This window comes from Alternaria novae-zelandiae (assembly GCF_023758075.1).
Source record: "Alternaria novae-zelandiae strain BMP 2774 chromosome Unknown scaffold_4, whole genome shotgun sequence".
NCBI classification, from domain to species: domain Eukaryota; kingdom Fungi; phylum Ascomycota; class Dothideomycetes; order Pleosporales; family Pleosporaceae; genus Alternaria; species Alternaria novae-zelandiae.
Window position 1 is genome coordinate 1,224,875 of NW_026056964.1, and position 19,875 is coordinate 1,244,749.

Below are 19,875 nucleotides of genomic sequence, written 5' to 3' on the forward strand. Positions count from 1 at the left end.
CAGCATACTCTGTTTACCGCCAGGGTCAGAAGCCACACCATGAAACAAGCACCGCCATGACAAGTGACAAGCCCACCTTGCGAACATCGAGCACCCCAGCTCCACAGCCCTGAAGCATTGTACACGGAAGCGGTTCCCTTTCTGTCAGCTCCACTCCTTTCATTTGACACATGCACAGCGATGCGCCATTTCCGACATGGCAGTATCTGAGTATAAGAGTACCTCGCGCCCAGCATGTGGAGATTCCTCACCACCACAGTCATTCAGTCAGTCGACATTCGCTCTCTTCACCTTCGTTCACTTTTTCACGCTTGAAGCGCCTCACATTCTTTACTATCTTCGTTGATCTCGAAGTATCTTTTTGAACACCAACCCTTTCGTCCAAACCAGACTTTCCAACACCCAACACTACAATGCCTTCCGCAATTCAAGCCGCTGCCATCCTTGGCGCCTTTGCTGCCTCCGTCAGCGCCCACGGTCACCTTTCTGCCATCAAGGTTGACGGCAAGGACTTCACTGCCTACGACCCGTCTTTCCAGTACCAGACCCCCTCCCCCGAGGTTATTGAGTGGTCCTGCCCCGAGTGCCTCGACAACGGTTTCGTCGACCCCTCCATGTACGACGATGCCACCAAGATTGCCTGCCACAAGGACGCCACTGCTGGCGCAAAGGTTGCTACTGTCGCCGCTGGTGGCAAGCTCGACATCTCGTGGACCACCTGGCCCGAGTCCCACGTCGGCCCCGTCATCGACTACCTCGCCAAGGTCGACGATGCCACCAAGGCCAAGTCTACCGACCTTGAGTTCTTCAAGATCGATGCTGCTGGCTTCGAGGACGGCAAGTGGGCTTCTGACAAGCTCATCGCCAACAACAACACCTGGACCGTGACCGTCCCCGACAGCATTGCCCCTGGTCAATACGTTCTCCGTCACGAGATCATTGCTCTCCACTCCGCTGCCCAGGAGAACGGTGCTCAGAACTACCCCAAGTGCATCAACATCGAGGTCACCGGCTCCGGTACCGCTACCCCCAAGGGTACTCCGGCTAACAAGCTCTACACTGCCACCGACCCTGGTATCAAGGTCAGCGTCTACGGCGGTGACATGTCCAGCTACGAGATGCCCGGTCCCGCTCTGTTCGACGGTGCCAGCTCCGGCTCCGGCTCTGACAACGCTTCCGCGCCCAAGCCTTCTGCCTCTGCTCCTGCCTCGTCCGCCCCTGCCTCTTCTGCCTCTGCTGCTCCTGCTGCCACCAGCTCGGCCGCTGTCGCCGCTGTCTCTACTCCCGCTGCCTCTGCTTCGGCCCCAGCTCAGACCGGCAGCGCCAGCCTCGACAAGGAGTTCACCCTCGACACCTTCATCTCCTGGCTCGAGGAGAAGGCTGGCTCTTCCAGCCAGAAGGTCCGCCGCCACCCCCGCGCTTTCCGCGTCTAAGTTCGTGGTGCGATGACAATTGGAGGATCTGTGATAGGAAAATCCTGGAGGATGGATGATGGAAAGTAACGCCTTGGTGTTCTTCACTTCTTGTACCTACTTGCTTTGAGTCGCTTTGGCTCATTGCTTCTTTGACTGAATGATATGTGTTGCACATTTGACTACTGTTCTATTTGCGTGCAAATACTTCAGGTGCCTGTGATTCGAGTGCGCTGATGAAGACCGATGATCTCTTACCAACTTCTATTGTTAGCTGACTAGGCATTTTCGATGCTACATTGATGGTAGTGGCAGCGAAGCAGCAGACTATCATGTGTGCTGATTGAGAGAGCAAGCGGAACTCGAATATCTCTGTCATATACATCAGCGTTACCCCACCTACTAGCAGCTTTTTGCTTCGAGCCGCCCCACTTGCACACATGCAAGATGCCCGCACAGAGTCGTATCGTTGCAAAAAGAAATATAAACGCAATTGCTCAGACATTTCCTATCAACCGCATCATCCGATATAGTCCATCGGCTAGGATATCTCGCTTTCACCGAGAAGAGCCGGGTTCGGTAAGCCTCCACAACACCTCCCTTCGACTCCTTATACTAACAAAAATCAAGATTCCCGGTATCGGAAGCTATAAGATCTTTTTTTTACTGCGACGCGCAGTGCGAAAAGAATGCGTTAGGACGCATGAAGCTTTTTGGCATTTTATCTTTTCTGGCAAACTTCACTCGTGCCTGTCTTTAATATTTTGGGCATCTACTCGCGCTGCACAGAAAGGTGCATACACTAAGCTTATTACTGCATACTCTGTTACTCTTTTTCTGTATTCGTTGGTGTGCTACCTGCTCTCTTGTTTGGCTCTTCTTTGCTGCGAAGCGCGAAGCATGGCCTCCGCCCTAACACAGATTGTACGTGCTTCTGACGCTCAGCACAAGTAGGATTAGTATTATTTCAGCACTGGAATGAAGTCTGATCGAGAGCGTACAAACTGCACTTGCAACGAGATACTTTAGTATTGACATCTACGAGCTCTTCTCGGATCGCCAGCCCTTTTTGTTCACGGTGTTGCGCGACAGCCAACCGCTTCGTGTAGGTCTATTCTAACAGAGTTACCTGCAGTGCGACAACAAGAAGATAGGAATTCATGTTATCTTAGACGTCTACAATGGAGCATGTCTTGACAGGTTATATTACATAGTCTAGGTTGAGGTATACATTGACCTTTATGCTGAGAGCCTACAAATGTGTAGCACTGCGAACACCTCCAGGGTAACTTCATTTCTATCATACTCATCAGAGGCGCGCATATATATATCTGCTAAATCCTGCGACTTAACATGTCTTTCAGTTCTTCTCCTAGTTCTGCTCGTCCTCCGCTTTCTTCTCATTCTCAGCCTGCTTCAAGTCAAAGGCCTTGACCTTTTCTCTCTGGGACTGCCTCCACTTGGCCTGATTCTCCCTCTGCTTTCTCTTGCTCTCGATAGCCTTAGGGTCCCCTTGTGCGATCTTCAGATCGCGGAGGGCTCTCGACCGGCGCCCTGACTCTAGGGACTTGCTCGGTGCCTTCTTCGTAGTCGACATCTTGCTCTTGTCAAGCGCATCGTTGAATGGTATCTTCCCATCCATGGCAGCAACCTTCGCCTGTGTGGTTTTGTGGGTTTGCGTGATGCTCTTGCGCTTCTTATCGAACTTCTCCGCGGCGATTTTGTCACCAGCGGCGATCTTTGCTTGGTTCATTTTGTAGGTCTGGCGATCGTACCCTTCCTTTGACAGCCCAGCCTTCAGTCCGGTCACTTTGGTCCTCTTCCTTGTAGGTCCCTCTTCTTCGTCGTCGTCGTCTTCTTCGATCAGCGCGGTGTTGTCCCACATACGCTCCATCGCCTTCTCGAACGTGGCTGCGCTTGGCCTATAGCGCGCGATCATCTCGGCGCTCTGAAAGAATGTCCGGCAGTCCTCACCGGCGACGGTGTGCACCTTGTAGATGAGCGCGATCTTCGAGATCTCTGCAACGGTAAATGACCGACCTTGAAGCCAGTCGCGGAGGCACTCGAAGCCAGATGGAGGTCGTGGCCACGTCAGCGCTGTCCTCAGCTCTGTCTCCTCGCCATCACCGTCAAGGAAGTCGGCGAACACGCGCAGCGGAACGAGCTGTCCAGTCGAGTGCTGGTGCCATGTCTGCGTGGTAGATAGAAAGGCGGGGAGAGAGACCGGCCGCCTGAAGTAGACCATTGTCAGGTCCACAAGGCGCTCTCGGAGGGCTTGCCGATGTTGGACCTTCGTGGTAACGTGGGCTCGATACCTCTTGAAGCACTCCGGGTGGTTGATGTAGAGGACGATGCGGCTTAGCTTGCCGTGAACATCACGTTCCAGCCACGCTATCCGTCCTATGCCGTGTCCGAGTTTGACCTCGGTCGCGTTGATGTGGCTGAGCTCGAGGTACTGGTCGTATAACGCTTGTGGATAGCGACCAACGACAAGCACAACTCTCGCTGTAGACAACGATGTGGGCCTATGTGGTGACATATGCGCGATACCTCTCCATTAGCTCTGGATGTGGGAGCATAGCATCTCATGCAAGAAAAAATTCGAACAGGTCTGGAGACTACATCAAGATGAGAATGTGCAAAGTGTGAGACCCAAAGTCGATGTAGGCCCCAGGCTGTCCAGTGTTTTTTCTCGATTGACGTGGTAGCGAAAATGTGATGCGACATAGTTCGCCGTCTGCGTTATTCGCCAGCCATGCCATGCGACCTAATACAGCTTCACATGGTTTGCTGCGTGCTGGTCTAACCAGAAGGGCGGATCGTCTATGTACGGAGCTTGCTCAATGGCATTCGGAAACCAGCGATCCACAGCAGGGTCGGTCTTCGGCCAAGTCTTCGTCTCGCTGTCGTCACAATGCCCATGGATTGTGAAGGGTGTCACGGGCTCCGCCCTGGCCGTCTGAAGCAACTCGGCAATCTCTGGATGGTGAGGGGAGAGGCGAGGCAACAACTCCTCTACGTCTTCAATCACGTTTTGTGTGGTCGCTGCAGTAGTATGAAGTTAGTATACATGTCTCATGCACTTCGCTCAGCCAGAACTTACTGTATGCGTTGAAGAGTCTCGCCTCTGATATCTTGATATCAGTCTTTTCCAGCTTCTTGAGCTCTTGCGTGTTGCGTTTCCCTGCGAATGCCATTGTGATGGCGGGGTGGGGGAGGAGGTTCTGATGGCGGAGAGAGGGATGCTGATGGCGGCAGGGTTCTGAGAGCGGCCGCGGCGTTTCGACGGCGGCAGTACTGGTCGCGAGCAAACTGAAGGGATTGAGCGAGCTACGTCATATCTGAAATCCCAGTGTGCGAGACGCGAAGCTTACCGCGTTTGGGTTGTTGTTTACTCGCTTCGAGGAAGGGGAAGGAGCAGCCCACCATCACCCCGCGCGTCAGACCATACCAGTATCCAGAAGGCCGTAAAATGCACATGGGACAGACCATGTATCCGGATCAGAGCGAGTGTAGCATAGAAGTGGTTGTACGTCGTCAACGCCATGAGCAGCGTGTCCTAGTAGGGCATGGCCATCTACTCCAACCTCCTCAAATCGTCCTTCTGCAGAGCCGCCACAATGTCCACCTTCTTCTTGGGGATGGGCTGAGGAAGCCCACGTGAGCGATACTCATCACGAACCATGTCTCGGGACTGGCATGCGTATGCATCTTCTGTCTCTTCAAGGCCGCGGCCTTCCTCCATCTCTGTGCGTCGGTCTTCTTCCTCAATCTCTGCGCATCGACCGTCTTCCTCCAGCTCTGCGCGTCGACCGTCTTCCTCAATCTCTGTGCGTCGGTCTTCTTCCTCATTCTCTGTGCGTCGGCCATCTTCCTCTGTCTCTGCGCGTGGACCTTCTTCCTCTGCCTCCTTCTCTGTCTCCTTCTCTTGTTCTTCGAAGTAGCATAGGCGGTACTCGTCGTACCATTGCGTGTACGAAGAAAGCATGAAGCCGACAAGACCATGCTACGCAGTGTTAGTGCGTGTCTTGTACAGACAGCGGATACAACATACCTCCAAGTTCTCGCGCAACACATCGCCCAGGACAGCCATGGTGTTGTCACGGACCTTCCGTCGACTGGATTGGTAGTCGCATAGGAGCCAGCCACTGCTTGGGGTGTCGTGCTGGATCTGAACAGCTTTGCATCGAGGAAGGGTCGTCAATAGCGCGAGCGCAGACTTGAACTCTTTCTCACCCGACATTGCTGAGAAGGTATCGCCATCGGCTGCAGCTACGGCGCCTTGATGCAGCTGGTAGAAGAATGCGGTTCTCGGGACCTTGAGGCGTAGTGTGGTGATGTGATCGCTCCGCCGCTCAAACTTTGCAAGTGACACTGCGCGCGCAGGAAAGTCGGCGTCAAGCTACGGAAACGGAGTCAGCATGTGCTTGTGTCTCCCTCATCTGAGACTCATCTGGGACTCATCTGGGACTCACCTGGAGGGAAGCGGCGGTCGAATTGACAATGTTGTAGAAGCTGTCTTTGCATCTGCCCACGAGCTCCTTGTTGCACGTCTGTCGGAGAGAGCGAATGTCGCAGCACGCAAGATGGCGTACAATCATGCCAAATAGCTCGACTGGAACTCCCGCCAGACTTGCACGAGGAGCCCGCTGTGCTTTCTTCTGACGTGGCTGGCGACGGTCGCGGCGGGGGAGGTTTCGCGAGATCATCATGTCTAAACTACACATGCGAGCCTGCAGCAAGGCAGCGATGCTGCTGGTGCTGTACTTTTTGATATGCGTAAACATTACAATGACCATCTTGCGCGCCCCGCCGACAAGGCGTTGGAGCAGGAAATCCAGAGTGCCTGCGCTGAGGGGAAAGAGCGTGGGAACGATCTGAGAGACGCGACGGGAGTGGGCGACACCGAAGCCGGGAAGATTGCGCAGGATCTGAACGAGCCAGTTGCAAGATCCTATACATTTACAGGCAGCGACGAGTAGAAGGCGCAGGTTGTTCTTGTTCGTGGTCGTGAGCAGAGTTGGGGATCTGCTGGGCGCGATCACTGAGAGACGCGATGAAGTTCGTGCGTAGACTCTCAACATGGCTATAGCCCTGTCTCATATATTGCGCCAGCTTGATTGGAAACCGCATACAAGCCATCCGTCGTATACAGCATGACTATGCAGGTTCGCTATAGCGTCGAAGTCTCTCTTCCACGTCTACTTCCTCTCCCCGCAACGGTGGGCTCATAAGGAAGGCAGGTGTGACCGGTGTTGGTAGCTCCGTTAAGTATATGTTGGTCATCTTGGTTCCAACGAACGTAGTCCTCGCGGTGCTTGGAGTTACTGGCTCAAAGCCCTTCCACAACTTGGCTTGCCTGTACTGCTTTATTGGTGGTGTACGGCGAAGTCTCCATGCGCGGTGTAGTAAGAGTACTGTCATGAGGACAAGTATGGTACAGATTATACCAACACCGACGCCAATTCCGATGGCAGCTGGTGTAGAGAGCGAGCGGTCGTTTTCCGAATCGTACATCGCCGAAGATGTTGAGGAAACTCGAGCCTTGTCAAGGCTTAGTGAAGGTGTGTAGACGGCTGGACTCGTAAGGACTGCTCGGATAGTCATGACTGCGGTGATCGTACTCAGTCTGGAAGTCGCAGTAAAGGTACGCAGGATGAAGTCATGGAAAGGGTTACCTGATAGCCTCACCCAGCGTTTGCAAACAATAAGCGGTTACGGTTCTCTCACGTCTCCATTCGGAAGGCTGAGCACTAAATTCTTGTCATATGCAACTAAGCGCCTCCTAGTGGATCTTAGATGATCACAGCCTTCGTAGACCACATGTGGACGTCGAATGTGACTTGGTAGAAACCACATGAGCCTTTGATCCTGAAGATGATATACAGCAAACGTAGTCAAGGGTACGCGCATACGAACTATCGCACTTGCTCGGAGCTCAGCAATAGTTCCGGAAGATGTCATAGCGGTCCACCACTGTAGCTGAACATATCCCAAGAAAGCCGATGAGGTCGAAAGTGCTCTAGAGATGCAATTTAGAGGCGTCGTGCAGGCGTCCTCATGCAGTAGCGATTAGACGTAAAGGGTAGGGACGAGCGAGAAGAGCACCCATCAAAGACGAGATGTGAGCCTGCTCTGTTCCCAAGGGCGCTTGAGGCGAAATGCGCAATCCCCATTCGATGTCATTGTGATGCGCTGTCACACGTGCTGTTGGTGTCCAGCCTCAGCGGCTATTAGGACGCCATCAGCACTGACAGGCACTCCAGGCCTGGAGAAACAGCAATGTAGCGATTCTGTAGCTGAACGTCTTGACGGGCAGATCAAAGTGATTGAGCAAAGACGGAAATCGGCGTAGTATGGTGCGCGTGGTGTGGTGGTGTGATCACATAGGTGAAGTCCAGCCGGCAGCCGGAAATCTTGCTCGCGTGGTAAAGCCGTCGAATAGGAACGCCGTGCGCTAAGCCGAGATGCGCATAGCCTTCCCATTCGCCGGCAGCACGTCTACCTAGTAAGCTTGACGACGATATGACACCTGTAGGTCGGTCGGCCTAGCATTCTCACGAATACTGCGGCTGCTGTCAGCTTAGCGGCTGCAACACTCCAGATCAACCGGGCCTGTAGGAATAAAGCAAGTGTATGTGCATTGACATGTGCCCCGTATGACAGTAGAGCATCTCCATCCAAGGGAGCTCCACGTGTTCCCTGGATGCACAATCTCGTGGCATGCAACCTGCTAAGGCATTTCTGATTTGAGGAAGCAAGCCTCGTGGGGGCCAAGAACGTGCTTTTAGTCATGATGCAAAGGGCGGCAGAGATGTCGCCATATGATGGGAAATTGCAGAGTGAGTCGACTCGGGACATGACTGAGACTTGCATCACGATGAAGGAACAAGAGTGACATCAAGAACGCGCGTCGGGAATAGGAGAGGACGATCAGAGATCAAGATGTTGGTGCAGAATGCCATGGCACGGGAGAGAATCCTGTGGGCTAGAATCACGGCAAAATCGGGCTTGGCGGCATCCGCGACAGGGGACCCGAGTAAGGCTGCCAGGTACACCACCAATCTTGGTCAACGTCGCCAACTAACGTCTGTCGAGCCACAATTCACCCAAAATTGCTCTTCGTCATGGTTTCGAGCTCGGCCTTCTAATTGACGTTCGCCCGGTTTCGGTGGAGCGGTTTGCGTCTCAGAAACTGCTTGCCTCGGCGTCCACGACGAAGCCGGGAATGACGACATGCACGTCTCATCATCTTCTTGGTACACAGAACATGCACCGAACTCCGGGCCCCCAAACAACGCGTGGCTGGTTGCCTTGACAGCAGGTGGACCCGCGTATATACTTACCTTGGTGCAGTTGCTGGGAGATGGGAGTTGGCAGCAGCGTCGCGGTACGCAGATGTCGAGCTAGAGGAAGCGTGGTGCTGGTTGCTATAGCGGTCGCTGGTCGCACGCCGGTGAGCACCTGCATTTCAGGGTCATCAAGCTCGACGCCGCACTCGCGTCGCTGTAGCATTAAGAAAGCTTGGCCAGACGACAAGTGCTGACTTGTTTCAGAGTGAATTGATCACTGTAACGCTGGAAATAGCACTGGCACGCCTTGCCATAGCCCGAATCGTCCCATGGGCAGCTGCAGAGACATGCATGGCTCCGCTGTCGATGAGACGGGGCGTCGCAGGCTGTGGCTTGGATGCAACGCCTCTGGCCCCAGTTAATCTCGTTACACGGCGGACAAATGTTCGTCAACAGACGTCATAGGCTCAAACAACCAGAGGCGGCCCCGGATCAAGCTTCACTCGAAAAAGCAGGAACGGCTGCCGATGACTGGGATGGGCTGTGATGGCTCGCCGCATCTGGGCAAGGACACGGACTGTGCGCTCCCATGTGGCGTCACTTGCCTCACTGTCCAGTTAATTGCGTGCATTACGTGGCTAAAAAAAATGTGGAGGAGGCGCAAGCGAGCAAGGGCGGTGGCCGCTGTGTTTGTTGCTGGCCGCTGGGGCTATGGCGACATGGAAGCGCGCTAGTTCTTATGCACTCACCTGGTATAAGAGCTCTCCTCTCGCCCTGCCTTCTGCTCCCCATCTACAGCTCAAACAATCTCCACATCAAACCAACTACACTCAACTCTTTACCCACTCACCCAACCAACTCACCCACCCAAACCATCAACATGCGTTTCTCCACCATCGCCACCGCTGTCATCGCCGCCGGCGTTGCCAACGCCCAGGTCGACTCCATCATCTCCCAGATCACCTCTGCTGTAGGCGGCGTCCCTTCTGACATCGCCTCCGCCGCCTCATCCATTGGCTCTGAGATCACTTCCGCCGCTGCCTCCATCACCAGCGCGGGTGGCTCTGCCGCTGCCTCCGGCGCCTCCTCCATCCAGAGCGCTGCCGACTCTGCCATCAGCAGCATCGCCTCCGACGCCTCAAGCCTTACTGGTTCCGCCGCCAGCGAGGCCTCCCAAGCCACCGCCTCGCTCGGCTCTGCTGCCAGCTCTGCCGCCAGCGCTGCTGAGAGCGCCACCGGTACTGGTGCCGCCGACTCCAACAACGTCCCCGCCATGGGCGCTGTTGCAGGTGGTCTCCTTGCTCTTGCCGGTCTCTTGTAAGCGGGTCGACACTCAACCGCTTCCTTCCAACATCGTCATAAAACGTCTCCTTTGACAGTTTCTTCGATCGGTTAGCGACATCAGCCATGAGCTGACATCGCTTCGTCTCTCGTGAGACAGGTGTGGGACCAGAATGATTCACAGCGACACTTGGGATTTACCAATCGGCATACTTATAATAAGTCATTTCAATGAAACATTCACAATACCCCCAAACTACTCTCTTGCTGCCTCCATGCCCTGCCACTCATTATCGTGACACTTCTTCCACTCATTACCATGGTATACCGGCTGCAAATGTCCTGACAGCGTCTGTTTCTGGGGCTGCTGATTCGATCGTGTTCTATTGTTAGAGTTCAGCATCGCAGCTGAGTTGCATGATGTGAGGTTCTCGCTTATGACGTAAAGCCGCGCGTTCAATTCGGTGGCGTTTTCCGAAACCCAATAACGCGGCTGCGGTTAGCGTGGTCCCGTATGCACTCCGCATTCTCGCATGCGCATTCTTTATTCATCCCCTTCCAGATCACCTCCTCACCGCTGATCAGACAGGAGATGCGGCGAATTGGCCGTACACAATCCTTCACCGTGCGCGCATCAGAAGGCCGACAGCATGATCGAGATGCACCGGCTCATCCAAGAGATTAACAGGTGGGAAATGTACCTGCAACGCGCCGTCCGACTGACACAGTGGCTGGCCGCCTGGCTTGCGGCACAGCCACGGAATGATCCCCGACATGCATTTGGCCGGGTGATCTGCATCGCGACACATGCCTCCCGTTATGTTTTTCGGCGCGCCCCCGGGGACACCTGGTTGATCTTAGCAACGAGAACAAACACGGAGAAAGTTCCTGGAGTTGCGGAACGCACACCACTTCGCTCCAAGGGCGATGCAATGACGACTGGTTGCTCGATTGAATTTGGCTCAAACAAGAAAGCTGGAGGCTGACGATCTGCGGAATTGCTTTTCCTTGGACCTTTGCCGCATCGAGTACTACGTCTTTTGCAGGCTGCAGCACTAGCTGCTTCGCGCCTTGGAGATACACGCTGCATCATATTCCACAACGCGTTAGTGCACAAGACGTCGCATTGCGCAAGGCTGCGGTGTACTCAGAGGTGCAACTAAGAAGCAACGAGCGTCTTCGTAATGTACTTACACAATGGGCATACTGCGTATAAAGTACGGTATGTCGAGGAACCCGATTCACGACATTATTCACGGACATCACTATCCAAGTACACAACACTACAACTACTTCATCCGAAATTACCACGAAGCTTCTCAGTCTTTCGTCATTTCGTCAGCCGAACAGGGAAATTGAAGCGCTCCACCCGGTATTGTCTTCTTTATACCATCCTCACGAACACTACATACGCACCACCAACTTGCCCCCGAAATCCATAACCACAGCGACCATGTCAACCCTATCCGGCTTTACCTGGCCCAACCACGCCAAGACTAAGCGTAGCTCACCGTCCTCGCCAATCCTCATTCCCGACCACCGTCCCCTTATCATCGGTCTTGCTGTCGCTGGTGCAGCGACGAGTATAGTCGTAATTTACACAGTCTTCTTCTTTATTCTCAAATGGCGCAAATCTCGTGCGGCTAAACAAAGCAAGGATATCGAATCTGAAGGTAAGATCGAGCTCCAAGACAATGACCCCTCACCGTATGTCGGCGACGGCCACCAGGGTGGGGATCTAGGCGATAGTCGCAGTGCGCGCGTATCTTCAGAACTGCTTGTGCAATATAGTGGTGTGAGGAAGGAGAATGGGAAGCTGGATTTTGTGGAAGTCGACTTGGGTGAGGAGAAGAGCAAGGAGTGATGTGAGTTTGATGAGTAGGCATGGCTTGAGAGGTAAGGTTGCACGTTGACGAAAGTATTTCGTTGTATCAGTTTCATGGCTTTGGAGTTGGCCACGGTTGCCATGAGCGAAGCGAAGACTAGGAATACTTCTGCATGCCTCATTCGTAAGATTCGGACAATAGGCAAAACATTTATCTCGCACTACTCACATTGATCAAGGTTATTCAAGAAGACAATGTAAGATGGTGAATATGTCATGAAGCTACAAGCATCGATTGGACGCTTACGGAGAGACCAGACCATTTCGGTTCCCCAAGTCTTCATCCTCTGCAGTCTCCTCATCTTTATTTCCTGCCCATGTAAGGAACGTGTATCGCCCCTCAACAGGCTCTCTAGCAGTGACTAACCTCTCCAGCTCCTCGACTGTACGAGCCTGCCCAATCAAGCCCCCTTGAACGTCAGGGATGAAGCCAGACTTGATCGCAGTTTGCATCCACTCAAACACACCGTCAAAGAAGCCGGATGCGTTGAGTACAACCACCGGCTTCGCGTGAATGCCTAGCTGGCTCCATGTCGTCATCTCGAGTAACTCCTCGAGCATCCCGAAACCACCAGGCAGCGCCACAAAGGCATCAGCCTCCTCAGCCATCATCCGCTTACGCTCGTGCATGTTGTCCACGACCGTTGTACGCCCGAATTCTTCCGGCGCGGGCGGCGGCCCGCCCAGTAGAAGAGCACGTGGAATGATGCCATGTACCGCGTCGGATCCCTGCGATGCCACTACGTTTCCAGCGAGTATGCCCATCAACCCCATGGTCCCGCCTCCGTACACTAGCGACCACGATCTCTTCGCCATGATGTCCGCTAATGCTTTGGCGGCATTGCGGAACCTGGGGTCTTTCCCTTCACTAGAGCCTGCCATTGATCAGTATGCATTCACTCTTGGGTACTGATTGGGACATACCACAGAATACACACAATGTGAACGGTTTCGAACTCGTTCCATTCGGTGGCTTTGTGTGTACTTGCTTTGCGCCCATAGCTGACGAGTTTCAACTTGAGTAGTCCTACAAAGGATGAGGGAGTAGTAACTGAGCCGTCAGATGGTCGGGTCGCAATGTCGTCCATTGGACTTGTCTCCCACGATTTATACAGCGCGGTCGACTCAGCAGACTACCGCGAAGCCTGTTCTGCCATACGGTCGTTGTAAGCTTTCACGTTCAGCCTAAACTACATCTCGCTAACAGTAGCTTGTATCTTGTTTCAGAGCCACGAGGTGGAGTGTTACTATGTATGTACTCGGGCCAAAAGAATAATGACCCGGTACCCAGGTAGGCTAGGTTTCGGCCAATCAAAGGACTAGTGCTGTGTCCGACACTTGGACCACTCGGGTTATTATCTGTTTAGTCCGGGTACTTAGGCACACAACACTCTTCGCATTCGCTAAGACGGTTTCACATGCCTTGTGTCCTCTCGGCCCCGTAAGTGACGTAGAATCTAGTACCTAGGTACAACTTCAATGACGAGCCCAAACAAAGTCTTGAGCGTCTTAGTCAGAGTCCATGGCGCATTCTCCGATGTCTTCTTCGTTGAGATGTCGCTAAGACTTAGCAGTCTATCTACCCTCAAGCGACATGAGTTTTAACTTTGCCCTGAATACGAGTCACCGGAAATGCTGTAGGTTACATGAGTCTACAATCCTTTGCGGATGCATCTTCCTGGGCGGATCTGTTACATCATTTTGCGCCGGCTTGTCGCACCGGCTTATGGGCGAGCAGGAAGAATGAGGTTTCAGGGAATCGACCATGTCATAGCTAAAGTGTATTTTGGAGAAAGTTGGTAGACGAAGGAAGCCTGGACTTTGTGAGCAGCCACTCCTCCGTTCATAAAGACAACTTGTGGCGCACTGTCTTTCTAACTCACTCACAACTATCACATCTTCTCCTTCTGCGAAGTCTACGAAACACATCTCATCAGTCCTCTCTTCATATGAATCATTACACAATGGGACACAAATCCATTATTGCGATCATCGGTCCGACGGGCGTGGGAAAGACCAAGCTTGGTATCGCACTCGCCAAAGCCATCAATGGCGAGGTCATCTCCGTGGACAGTCTTCAGATCTATCAGTGTGGAGGAATCATAACGGCTCAGCCTACTACGAAGGAAATGGATGGTGTCAAGCACCACCTGATAGACTATCTGCAGCCCGACCAGGAACCAACCACCTTTGTTGACAACGCCATTTCAAGCATCCAGCAAATACACGACGACGGCAAGACCCCTCTGCTGGTCGGTGGATCCATCTCGTTGACCGAGCCACTCCTCTCGCACCCCTTCGTCCAGCAATGCGATCTGTCAGTCATCTTCCTCGACTCCAAGCTGTCGCACTTGAAGCCCCGGCTCGACAAACGAGTAGACGAAATGATCGACGAAGGTCTCATCGAAGAAGTACGCCTACTCTACGAGCTCGAGCAAAGACTATTGGGCTGCCCAGACTTCTCCAAGGGCATCTGGAAGGCTATCGGATACCCCGAGCTGCGGCCCGCCGTCGAGAGCTGGAGCGAAGACAGGAAGAACCAACAATACCTGGACGAGGGGATCGCGGAGATGAAGAAGCGCACAGTCTCGTATGCAGAGGAACAGCTCAACAGGATACGCGGAAAGCTTATACCGGGAGTGCACCAGTGGGCTAACAACTACATGGTCCTTGTAGTACAAGATGCTGAGACGTTTGAGGAACGCGTTGTTCAGCCTTCCATCTCGGCGTGTCGGGGTTGGCTTTCGGAAGAGATTCGCCAGCGCATGATGGAGACGAAGCGCCGCAGTCGGCCGAACGTGCCAAGGATGGACAGTTTCTCGAGGCAGGCTGTGAAAATAGCGGAGAATTAGCGCACGGTGGATGGGAAAATGTATCTTTCTTGCTGGTCGTGGGAGATTTGATGGGTTATGAAATTTGCTCCATGTTAATGAAATAAACGATTCTCTTGTCACTTCCGTCGAGCCTACAACAGTAGTTGATAAGCTATCGCCTTTTGAATTATTCTATAATCATCATCAACCAGAGCCGTCTACTCTAAACACCTCGATACCCCTTCTGCAGTCTCCCTGCTGTCCTCTCCTGCAGCGGAAGCTGAACCTGCTGCTGCTGCTGTGGCTCATAACTCACCGGCCGCGCAGGACGATAAGCTCTATAACCACCTACAGGCTGAAGAGCATCAGGATGTGGATACGTGTCTTCTGACCGCGAAGGTAAGTGAGATGTACCCTTTTCTGCGTCATCGTCATTGTCGCGTTTGCCGAAACAGCCACCGAAGCAATCGCAGACGTTGATACCGCGGTATGCTGCGAAAAGTGCGTAGATTGTCAAGCCGAGGAGGATGAAGCCGAACACGGAGCCCACGACTATACCGGCGATTTTACCCCTGCTAAGCCAGGGGCCGGGATCGACATCTGGGTGAGGGGTTTGGGTTGGAGATGCGGTGGGAGATGTTGTGGATGTTTCTGTGGACCTTGTTCTAGTCTCAGTAGAAGTTGGAGAAGTGGTAGTAGTAGCACTGGTCGTTGTAGACGGTCGTTCGGTACTTGTCGACGTTTCCGTCGTACTTGACGGGGCTGGTGGCGGTGGTGGCGGCTCCGAGGAGGTGTCTGGACTACGTGATGGCACAATAACCGTATTAGACGGCTCGGCAGTTACGAATGCTATCGAGGTAAGGAAGGTGATGGACGTAACAAAGGGTGGCGGCTTTGTATCATCTTGGCGAGCCACTAGAGTCGCGGTAGAGGCTGGCGACGACACGGCGTTTGTTGCGCGGTTTGAAGAACCTGACTGCGAGGCAACGAGAAAGCCTGCAGCGGCGATAGTGGTGGCAATCGGAAGGCGCATTATGGACGAAAGAGGTGTGGTGTTGTAGCAAGAGAAGAAAACAACATATACCACTTCTATGGCGTCAAGTCTGGTCTTGTCCATTGTGTGTCTACGTATTGCATAGTTACGAACAATCACTTTCGATGAAGAGAATGCTGGCGTGATGAAATGTCACGTATGACAGAGTGAAGCGGTGACTATCACCAGATCGCGACACGTTGTCAATTGACAGTGTCAATACTTTGGTGTGTCTAGGTTCGCCCGATTGTTGCTTGCTACAGCTCACCACCACCACCTAGTAGTGCTGTAGGCTCGTTCAAAACGACTGGGCAAACATCTAGCCCCACACCATAGGTCTCAAATGTCATGTTTCCATTCTCGTCGACCTCAATCCACCTGCGATTAAGTAGATCGCCATCCTGCGCCCTGTCGAAGAAGTTTTGCGGAGCGAATACAATACTGGAATAAGCCTCCGTATACAAGGTCACAGGTACATCTTCGCTCCTAGTGTAGTGATGCATGCCAAGGTTGAACCAAATGACAAGATCTTCGCCTTCGATTGATTCGCCGTCAAAGAATTTGCTGAAGTCTTGCTGCGGTGTGAAGGGGAGATTGATGTTCTGAACGCTATTGGCAAATGGCTCGTTGTCGTGCTGCCTCGTAACGGCTAGATGTGATTTGGCGAATTCGGAGTTCTTGCGTGACCATGGAGAGTTGAGGGTTGAGAGGTGAATATCGGAACGGCCGGGTACGAGGCGATAGCCGCGTTTCTCACCCCAGGCATTGGTAGCGTTCGGGTTCAATACGACATACATAGCCTGGTTGTTAGGTGCCCAGTTAAATTGTTGCTCTTCGGCCATGTATGTAATGTTCATCTCCATCTGTTCAAATTCGCCAAGCTCAGGGAACCACGGTTGGGTTTGGTTCACAACTACCAACTCCGAAACTTGAAGCGAGTTGGCCGCACCGACGATGTCGAAGTCTGCCTTGTACGTAACAATGTGATCGTGAAGTGAGCCTTGGGTGGCTTGTTGGATTCTCGGTCCGAATTTTGCTTGCGCCGGATAGTAGAAGCTAGATTGGAGATAGCCAGATGCTCGTACAATGACTTCTAGCGAGCCGTCTATGTGGAAGGAGTAGTCAAACATGTAGTCATAGTTGCCAACTGTGGCGATTGCGCGGACAATTAGTCCAGCGCCCTTGACGCTACCGAGATTGCTGAAACCATATTCGTTGGATGCGCCCGTGCGATGACGTGAGAGCGGGAAGTTCATGTCGGTTTCGAAAATGCAGATTGCGTTTTTGTTGACTGCCGTTTTGTTGTAAGATGGGTAGGTGATATTCCAGAACGTCGATCCCCACGGGCAGTCGAAGCCTTCTACCAAGCTGCCCATCTCAGTACCAAGCTGATAGTAGGTATCGTGGTATACTGTATTGGCAGCCTTCGGTTGATTGCCACCTTGTAGTAATTAGCTCTTGTCCAGTAAGAGACAGATGGGATATTTACCGTATTGCGCAGTAGCCTCTTGCATCGACAACTCGTAAAGAATACGTTCACCTTTGAACTTGATGTCATAGAACATGATGCCAAGCGTCCTCGAGAATGACATGTAAAACGACCAACCCATATACTCAACATACTGGTTCTCTTTGTCAAGCTTGTATCGCTTGCCTCCAATTTCGAGAGTGCTCGGCGCGAGCCGCTCCTCCAGATCTCGCACGCCTAGCTCGGGCTTGTAGTCGACTAGCGCCCAACTTGCGTCGAGAGTCTGGTCGAACTCCATGGCAAGATCGCCAGATTCGAATGCACTCCTTAGGTCTGCGATGGTAGGGTAGAACTTTTCATTTGTGACGAATCCTTTCAGTGAATAGAGAGACGGATCAGTGCCGCTACAGTCGATTAGGAGATAAAAGTCCAGCGGTGTCATGTATGTTGCGGGACCTGGAAAGCGGAACATGATGTTACGAAAAGCGCTAGAGCCATCGAAAGAGATAGGCGTGCCAGTCGTCGAAGAGAGATTGGTTCTTTCGTCGGCCGATCCGAAGTAAACACCTCCTTGGAAAAGAGCTGCTGTAATGTCTGAGATGTTCGACATGATGGATGTGATGAGCGGCTCGGTTGCTGTCGTCCTTGGACCGTCGAAGTATCTGGCGTTATACGGCACTGAACCACCGGCACCGCCGTTGTAGATGTAATCCAGCTTCTCGATGGTGGTTTCTGCAGATACAGGAAGCGGACCAATCATGTACTCTTGGGAGTCTGGCTCAGCTTTCCCACCTTGGAAGATGATGGCTCGGGCGTATTTGGCGGGCATTGCTGCACCCTCGTCCATGTACTTCAGGACATCTGTCTTATTAGTGTGCAATGCATCAAGCCAGAATCTAGTACCTGTCAGCCGCGTTTTCTTCTCCTCAAACAACACTTCGAGCATAACGTACACGTAGTTGTCCGTAAGCACAGCTTTCGTAGGATCAGTAAGATTGAGACCGGAGGATGGCGAATGGAGCATTGTCCAGACAGCGAGATTCTCATCTGGTGTCAAAGGAGCCCATGGATTAGCCTTTGGCGCTACTGTTGTGGTAGCAGCCTCAGTCAAGCAAGAGTGTGCTGTTCCATTGTCGGTGCGTTTGTCAAAGTAGTCTCGCGCTACTCTTCTATCATACCCAAGGAAAGGAATAGTGGAAGAGCTCGCTATACCGAAAAGAACAGTCGAGATCAGAGCCGAGCAACGCATATTGATTGACGGTATCAGCAAGGGATGCTGTGGACAGTTCCCGACGCTTCTAGTCTTCTTTATACATCGTCGCGAGCGCTGCGGTCCCAGATAAGGCTCGGGTGACTTGCGACGATGACAACGAGGAAAGATGGTATCTCAGGCTCGAATAACGATAAGAAGAAGAATCAGAGGTCGTAAGGGCCTGCAAGGAACAGTCTCCACTCTGCCTGACCACTTCCGGGGAAGGGCGCAGCACGGACATCACCGCGCCTTGCAGTCCATATCTTCGTACACTCTGTCTCGAACTTGACTCTATGTCTGGTATCTGTTATCATCTTGTTCGCAACCAACAGAGCACATATGTTGCTGCTATCCAATATCTACAGGGTTCTTTCCAGTATTTTACCTGGTTGAAACATCCGAACCTTATGGGAGTACGACCGTAACATTAGGAACGCTTCGTATCCGCGACGCATGAGACTATTGCTGTATAGGAAGTCGTAGCCTTGATGCGTCTTTAACCCACCTCGCGGAAAGGTGGGGTTACATGCTGTGGTGTATCTTATCGCTGCGAGATAGTGTCTTTGCATGTGCCAAGCCGTCCCCCGCTTCTGTCATTGGGAGCAACGACGGATGCCAAGATCGAGGCACTAGTACCGCCGAAGGAATGAGTGGTGGTTGAACTATCGGTTAGGTAAAGAGGAGAACTTGTTATGGCACGCCTCGACTTCGGCGTTCGTCCAAAACTCCGAGTGTCTTTCGGCATATCGGGCGCCAGCGATCGGCATAACGTCTTTAGACAGTCAGAAGTGTGAGTCGGCTGTGTGGAGGCACGATCTCATGGTTAAATGTTGAAGATCCGGTAACATGAAAGATACAGCTGCGGCCTTGACATGACGAAGACCCGAAGGATCCATGGATAGATCGATATCCACAATGGGCAGCGCAAGTTGAGCGCTACATGGCCACGAACGAGGCCTCAATTCCCCTACGAGCCAATATGTTGAGACGATTGATATCTCCTAAGGGCGATGTATAATATTGAACAGCGGTTGTCGAATGCGTAGAGCCCGCATGTCGGAAAAATGTGATGATACTCTCTCGAGAAAGGCGGCCGAATACGGGCTACGCGACGCGACGGAGATCGACCGTGAGGTTAAAGTCGGCCGAAATGTTAAGAGTCCGAGATCGGGTTGGAGTTTGCGCATAAGCGATAACAGGACCAGGAGATGAGATTGTATGCATAAGGTGTTGGGCTGGAGGACGCGCCGCGACGCGTGAAGCTAATCTTGCCAAGACAGAACGGCGTTGACGTCATCGGCGTGTGCTCTTCCCGGGGCCGCCAACCGACCTTAAAATTCCTAAAGCTCAGAACGACGGTTGCGCATCACGATGAGGTTATCGCCGATGGGAGAGAGAATTATAGCATGGTTCAGAATGGCGATTCACTAATCCCAGCG

The 19,875-nt window shown here is 52.8% G+C and overlaps 8 protein-coding genes across 8 annotated transcripts; 4 read left to right on the forward strand and 4 right to left on the reverse strand.

The window, feature by feature from the left end:
- Nucleotides 1-413: 413 nt before the first annotated feature.
- Nucleotides 414-1,433, forward strand: J4E88_002917 (uncharacterized protein; the record flags this gene model as incomplete). Its single annotated transcript, XM_049396573.1, has 1 exon — nt 414-1,433. The coding sequence occupies one exon, from the start codon at nt 414-416 to the stop codon at nt 1,431-1,433; it is 1,020 nt and encodes a 339-aa protein (XP_049257921.1).
- Nucleotides 1,434-2,784: 1,351 nt separating this feature from the next.
- Nucleotides 2,785-4,609, reverse strand: J4E88_002918 (uncharacterized protein; the record flags this gene model as incomplete). Its single annotated transcript, XM_049396574.1, has 2 exons — nt 2,785-3,917; nt 4,516-4,609. The coding sequence occupies 2 exons, from the start codon at nt 4,607-4,609 to the stop codon at nt 2,785-2,787; spliced, it is 1,227 nt and encodes a 408-aa protein (XP_049257922.1).
- Nucleotides 4,610-4,989: 380 nt separating this feature from the next.
- On the reverse strand, nt 4,990-6,121 carry J4E88_002919 (uncharacterized protein; the record flags this gene model as incomplete). The annotated part of the gene is made up of 3 exons (XM_049396575.1): nt 4,990-5,418; nt 5,467-5,814; nt 5,888-6,121. 3 exons carry the CDS (start codon nt 6,119-6,121, stop codon nt 4,990-4,992), a joined length of 1,011 nt encoding a protein of 336 aa, XP_049257923.1.
- A 3,463-nt stretch (nt 6,122-9,584) lies between these two features.
- On the forward strand, nt 9,585-10,025 carry J4E88_002920 (uncharacterized protein; the record flags this gene model as incomplete). The annotated part of the gene is made up of 1 exon (XM_049396576.1): nt 9,585-10,025. One exon carries the CDS (start codon nt 9,585-9,587, stop codon nt 10,023-10,025), a length of 441 nt encoding a protein of 146 aa, XP_049257924.1.
- A 1,413-nt stretch (nt 10,026-11,438) lies between these two features.
- Nucleotides 11,439-11,849, forward strand: J4E88_002921 (uncharacterized protein; the record flags this gene model as incomplete). Its single annotated transcript, XM_049396577.1, has 1 exon — nt 11,439-11,849. The coding sequence occupies one exon, from the start codon at nt 11,439-11,441 to the stop codon at nt 11,847-11,849; it is 411 nt and encodes a 136-aa protein (XP_049257925.1).
- A 264-nt stretch (nt 11,850-12,113) lies between these two features.
- On the reverse strand, nt 12,114-12,870 carry J4E88_002922 (uncharacterized protein; the record flags this gene model as incomplete). Its single annotated transcript, XM_049396578.1, has 2 exons — nt 12,114-12,745; nt 12,795-12,870. The coding sequence occupies 2 exons, from the start codon at nt 12,868-12,870 to the stop codon at nt 12,114-12,116; spliced, it is 708 nt and encodes a 235-aa protein (XP_049257926.1).
- Nucleotides 12,871-13,834: 964 nt separating this feature from the next.
- J4E88_002923 (uncharacterized protein) lies at nt 13,835-14,722 on the forward strand (the record flags this gene model as incomplete). The annotated part of the gene is made up of 1 exon (XM_049396579.1): nt 13,835-14,722. The coding sequence occupies one exon, from the start codon at nt 13,835-13,837 to the stop codon at nt 14,720-14,722; it is 888 nt and encodes a 295-aa protein (XP_049257927.1).
- Nucleotides 14,723-15,973: 1,251 nt separating this feature from the next.
- Nucleotides 15,974-18,433, reverse strand: J4E88_002924 (uncharacterized protein; the record flags this gene model as incomplete). Its single annotated transcript, XM_049396580.1, has 3 exons — nt 15,974-17,157; nt 17,206-18,080; nt 18,138-18,433. The coding sequence occupies 3 exons, from the start codon at nt 18,431-18,433 to the stop codon at nt 15,974-15,976; spliced, it is 2,355 nt and encodes a 784-aa protein (XP_049257928.1).
- Between the last annotated feature and the right edge of the window lie 1,442 nt (nt 18,434-19,875).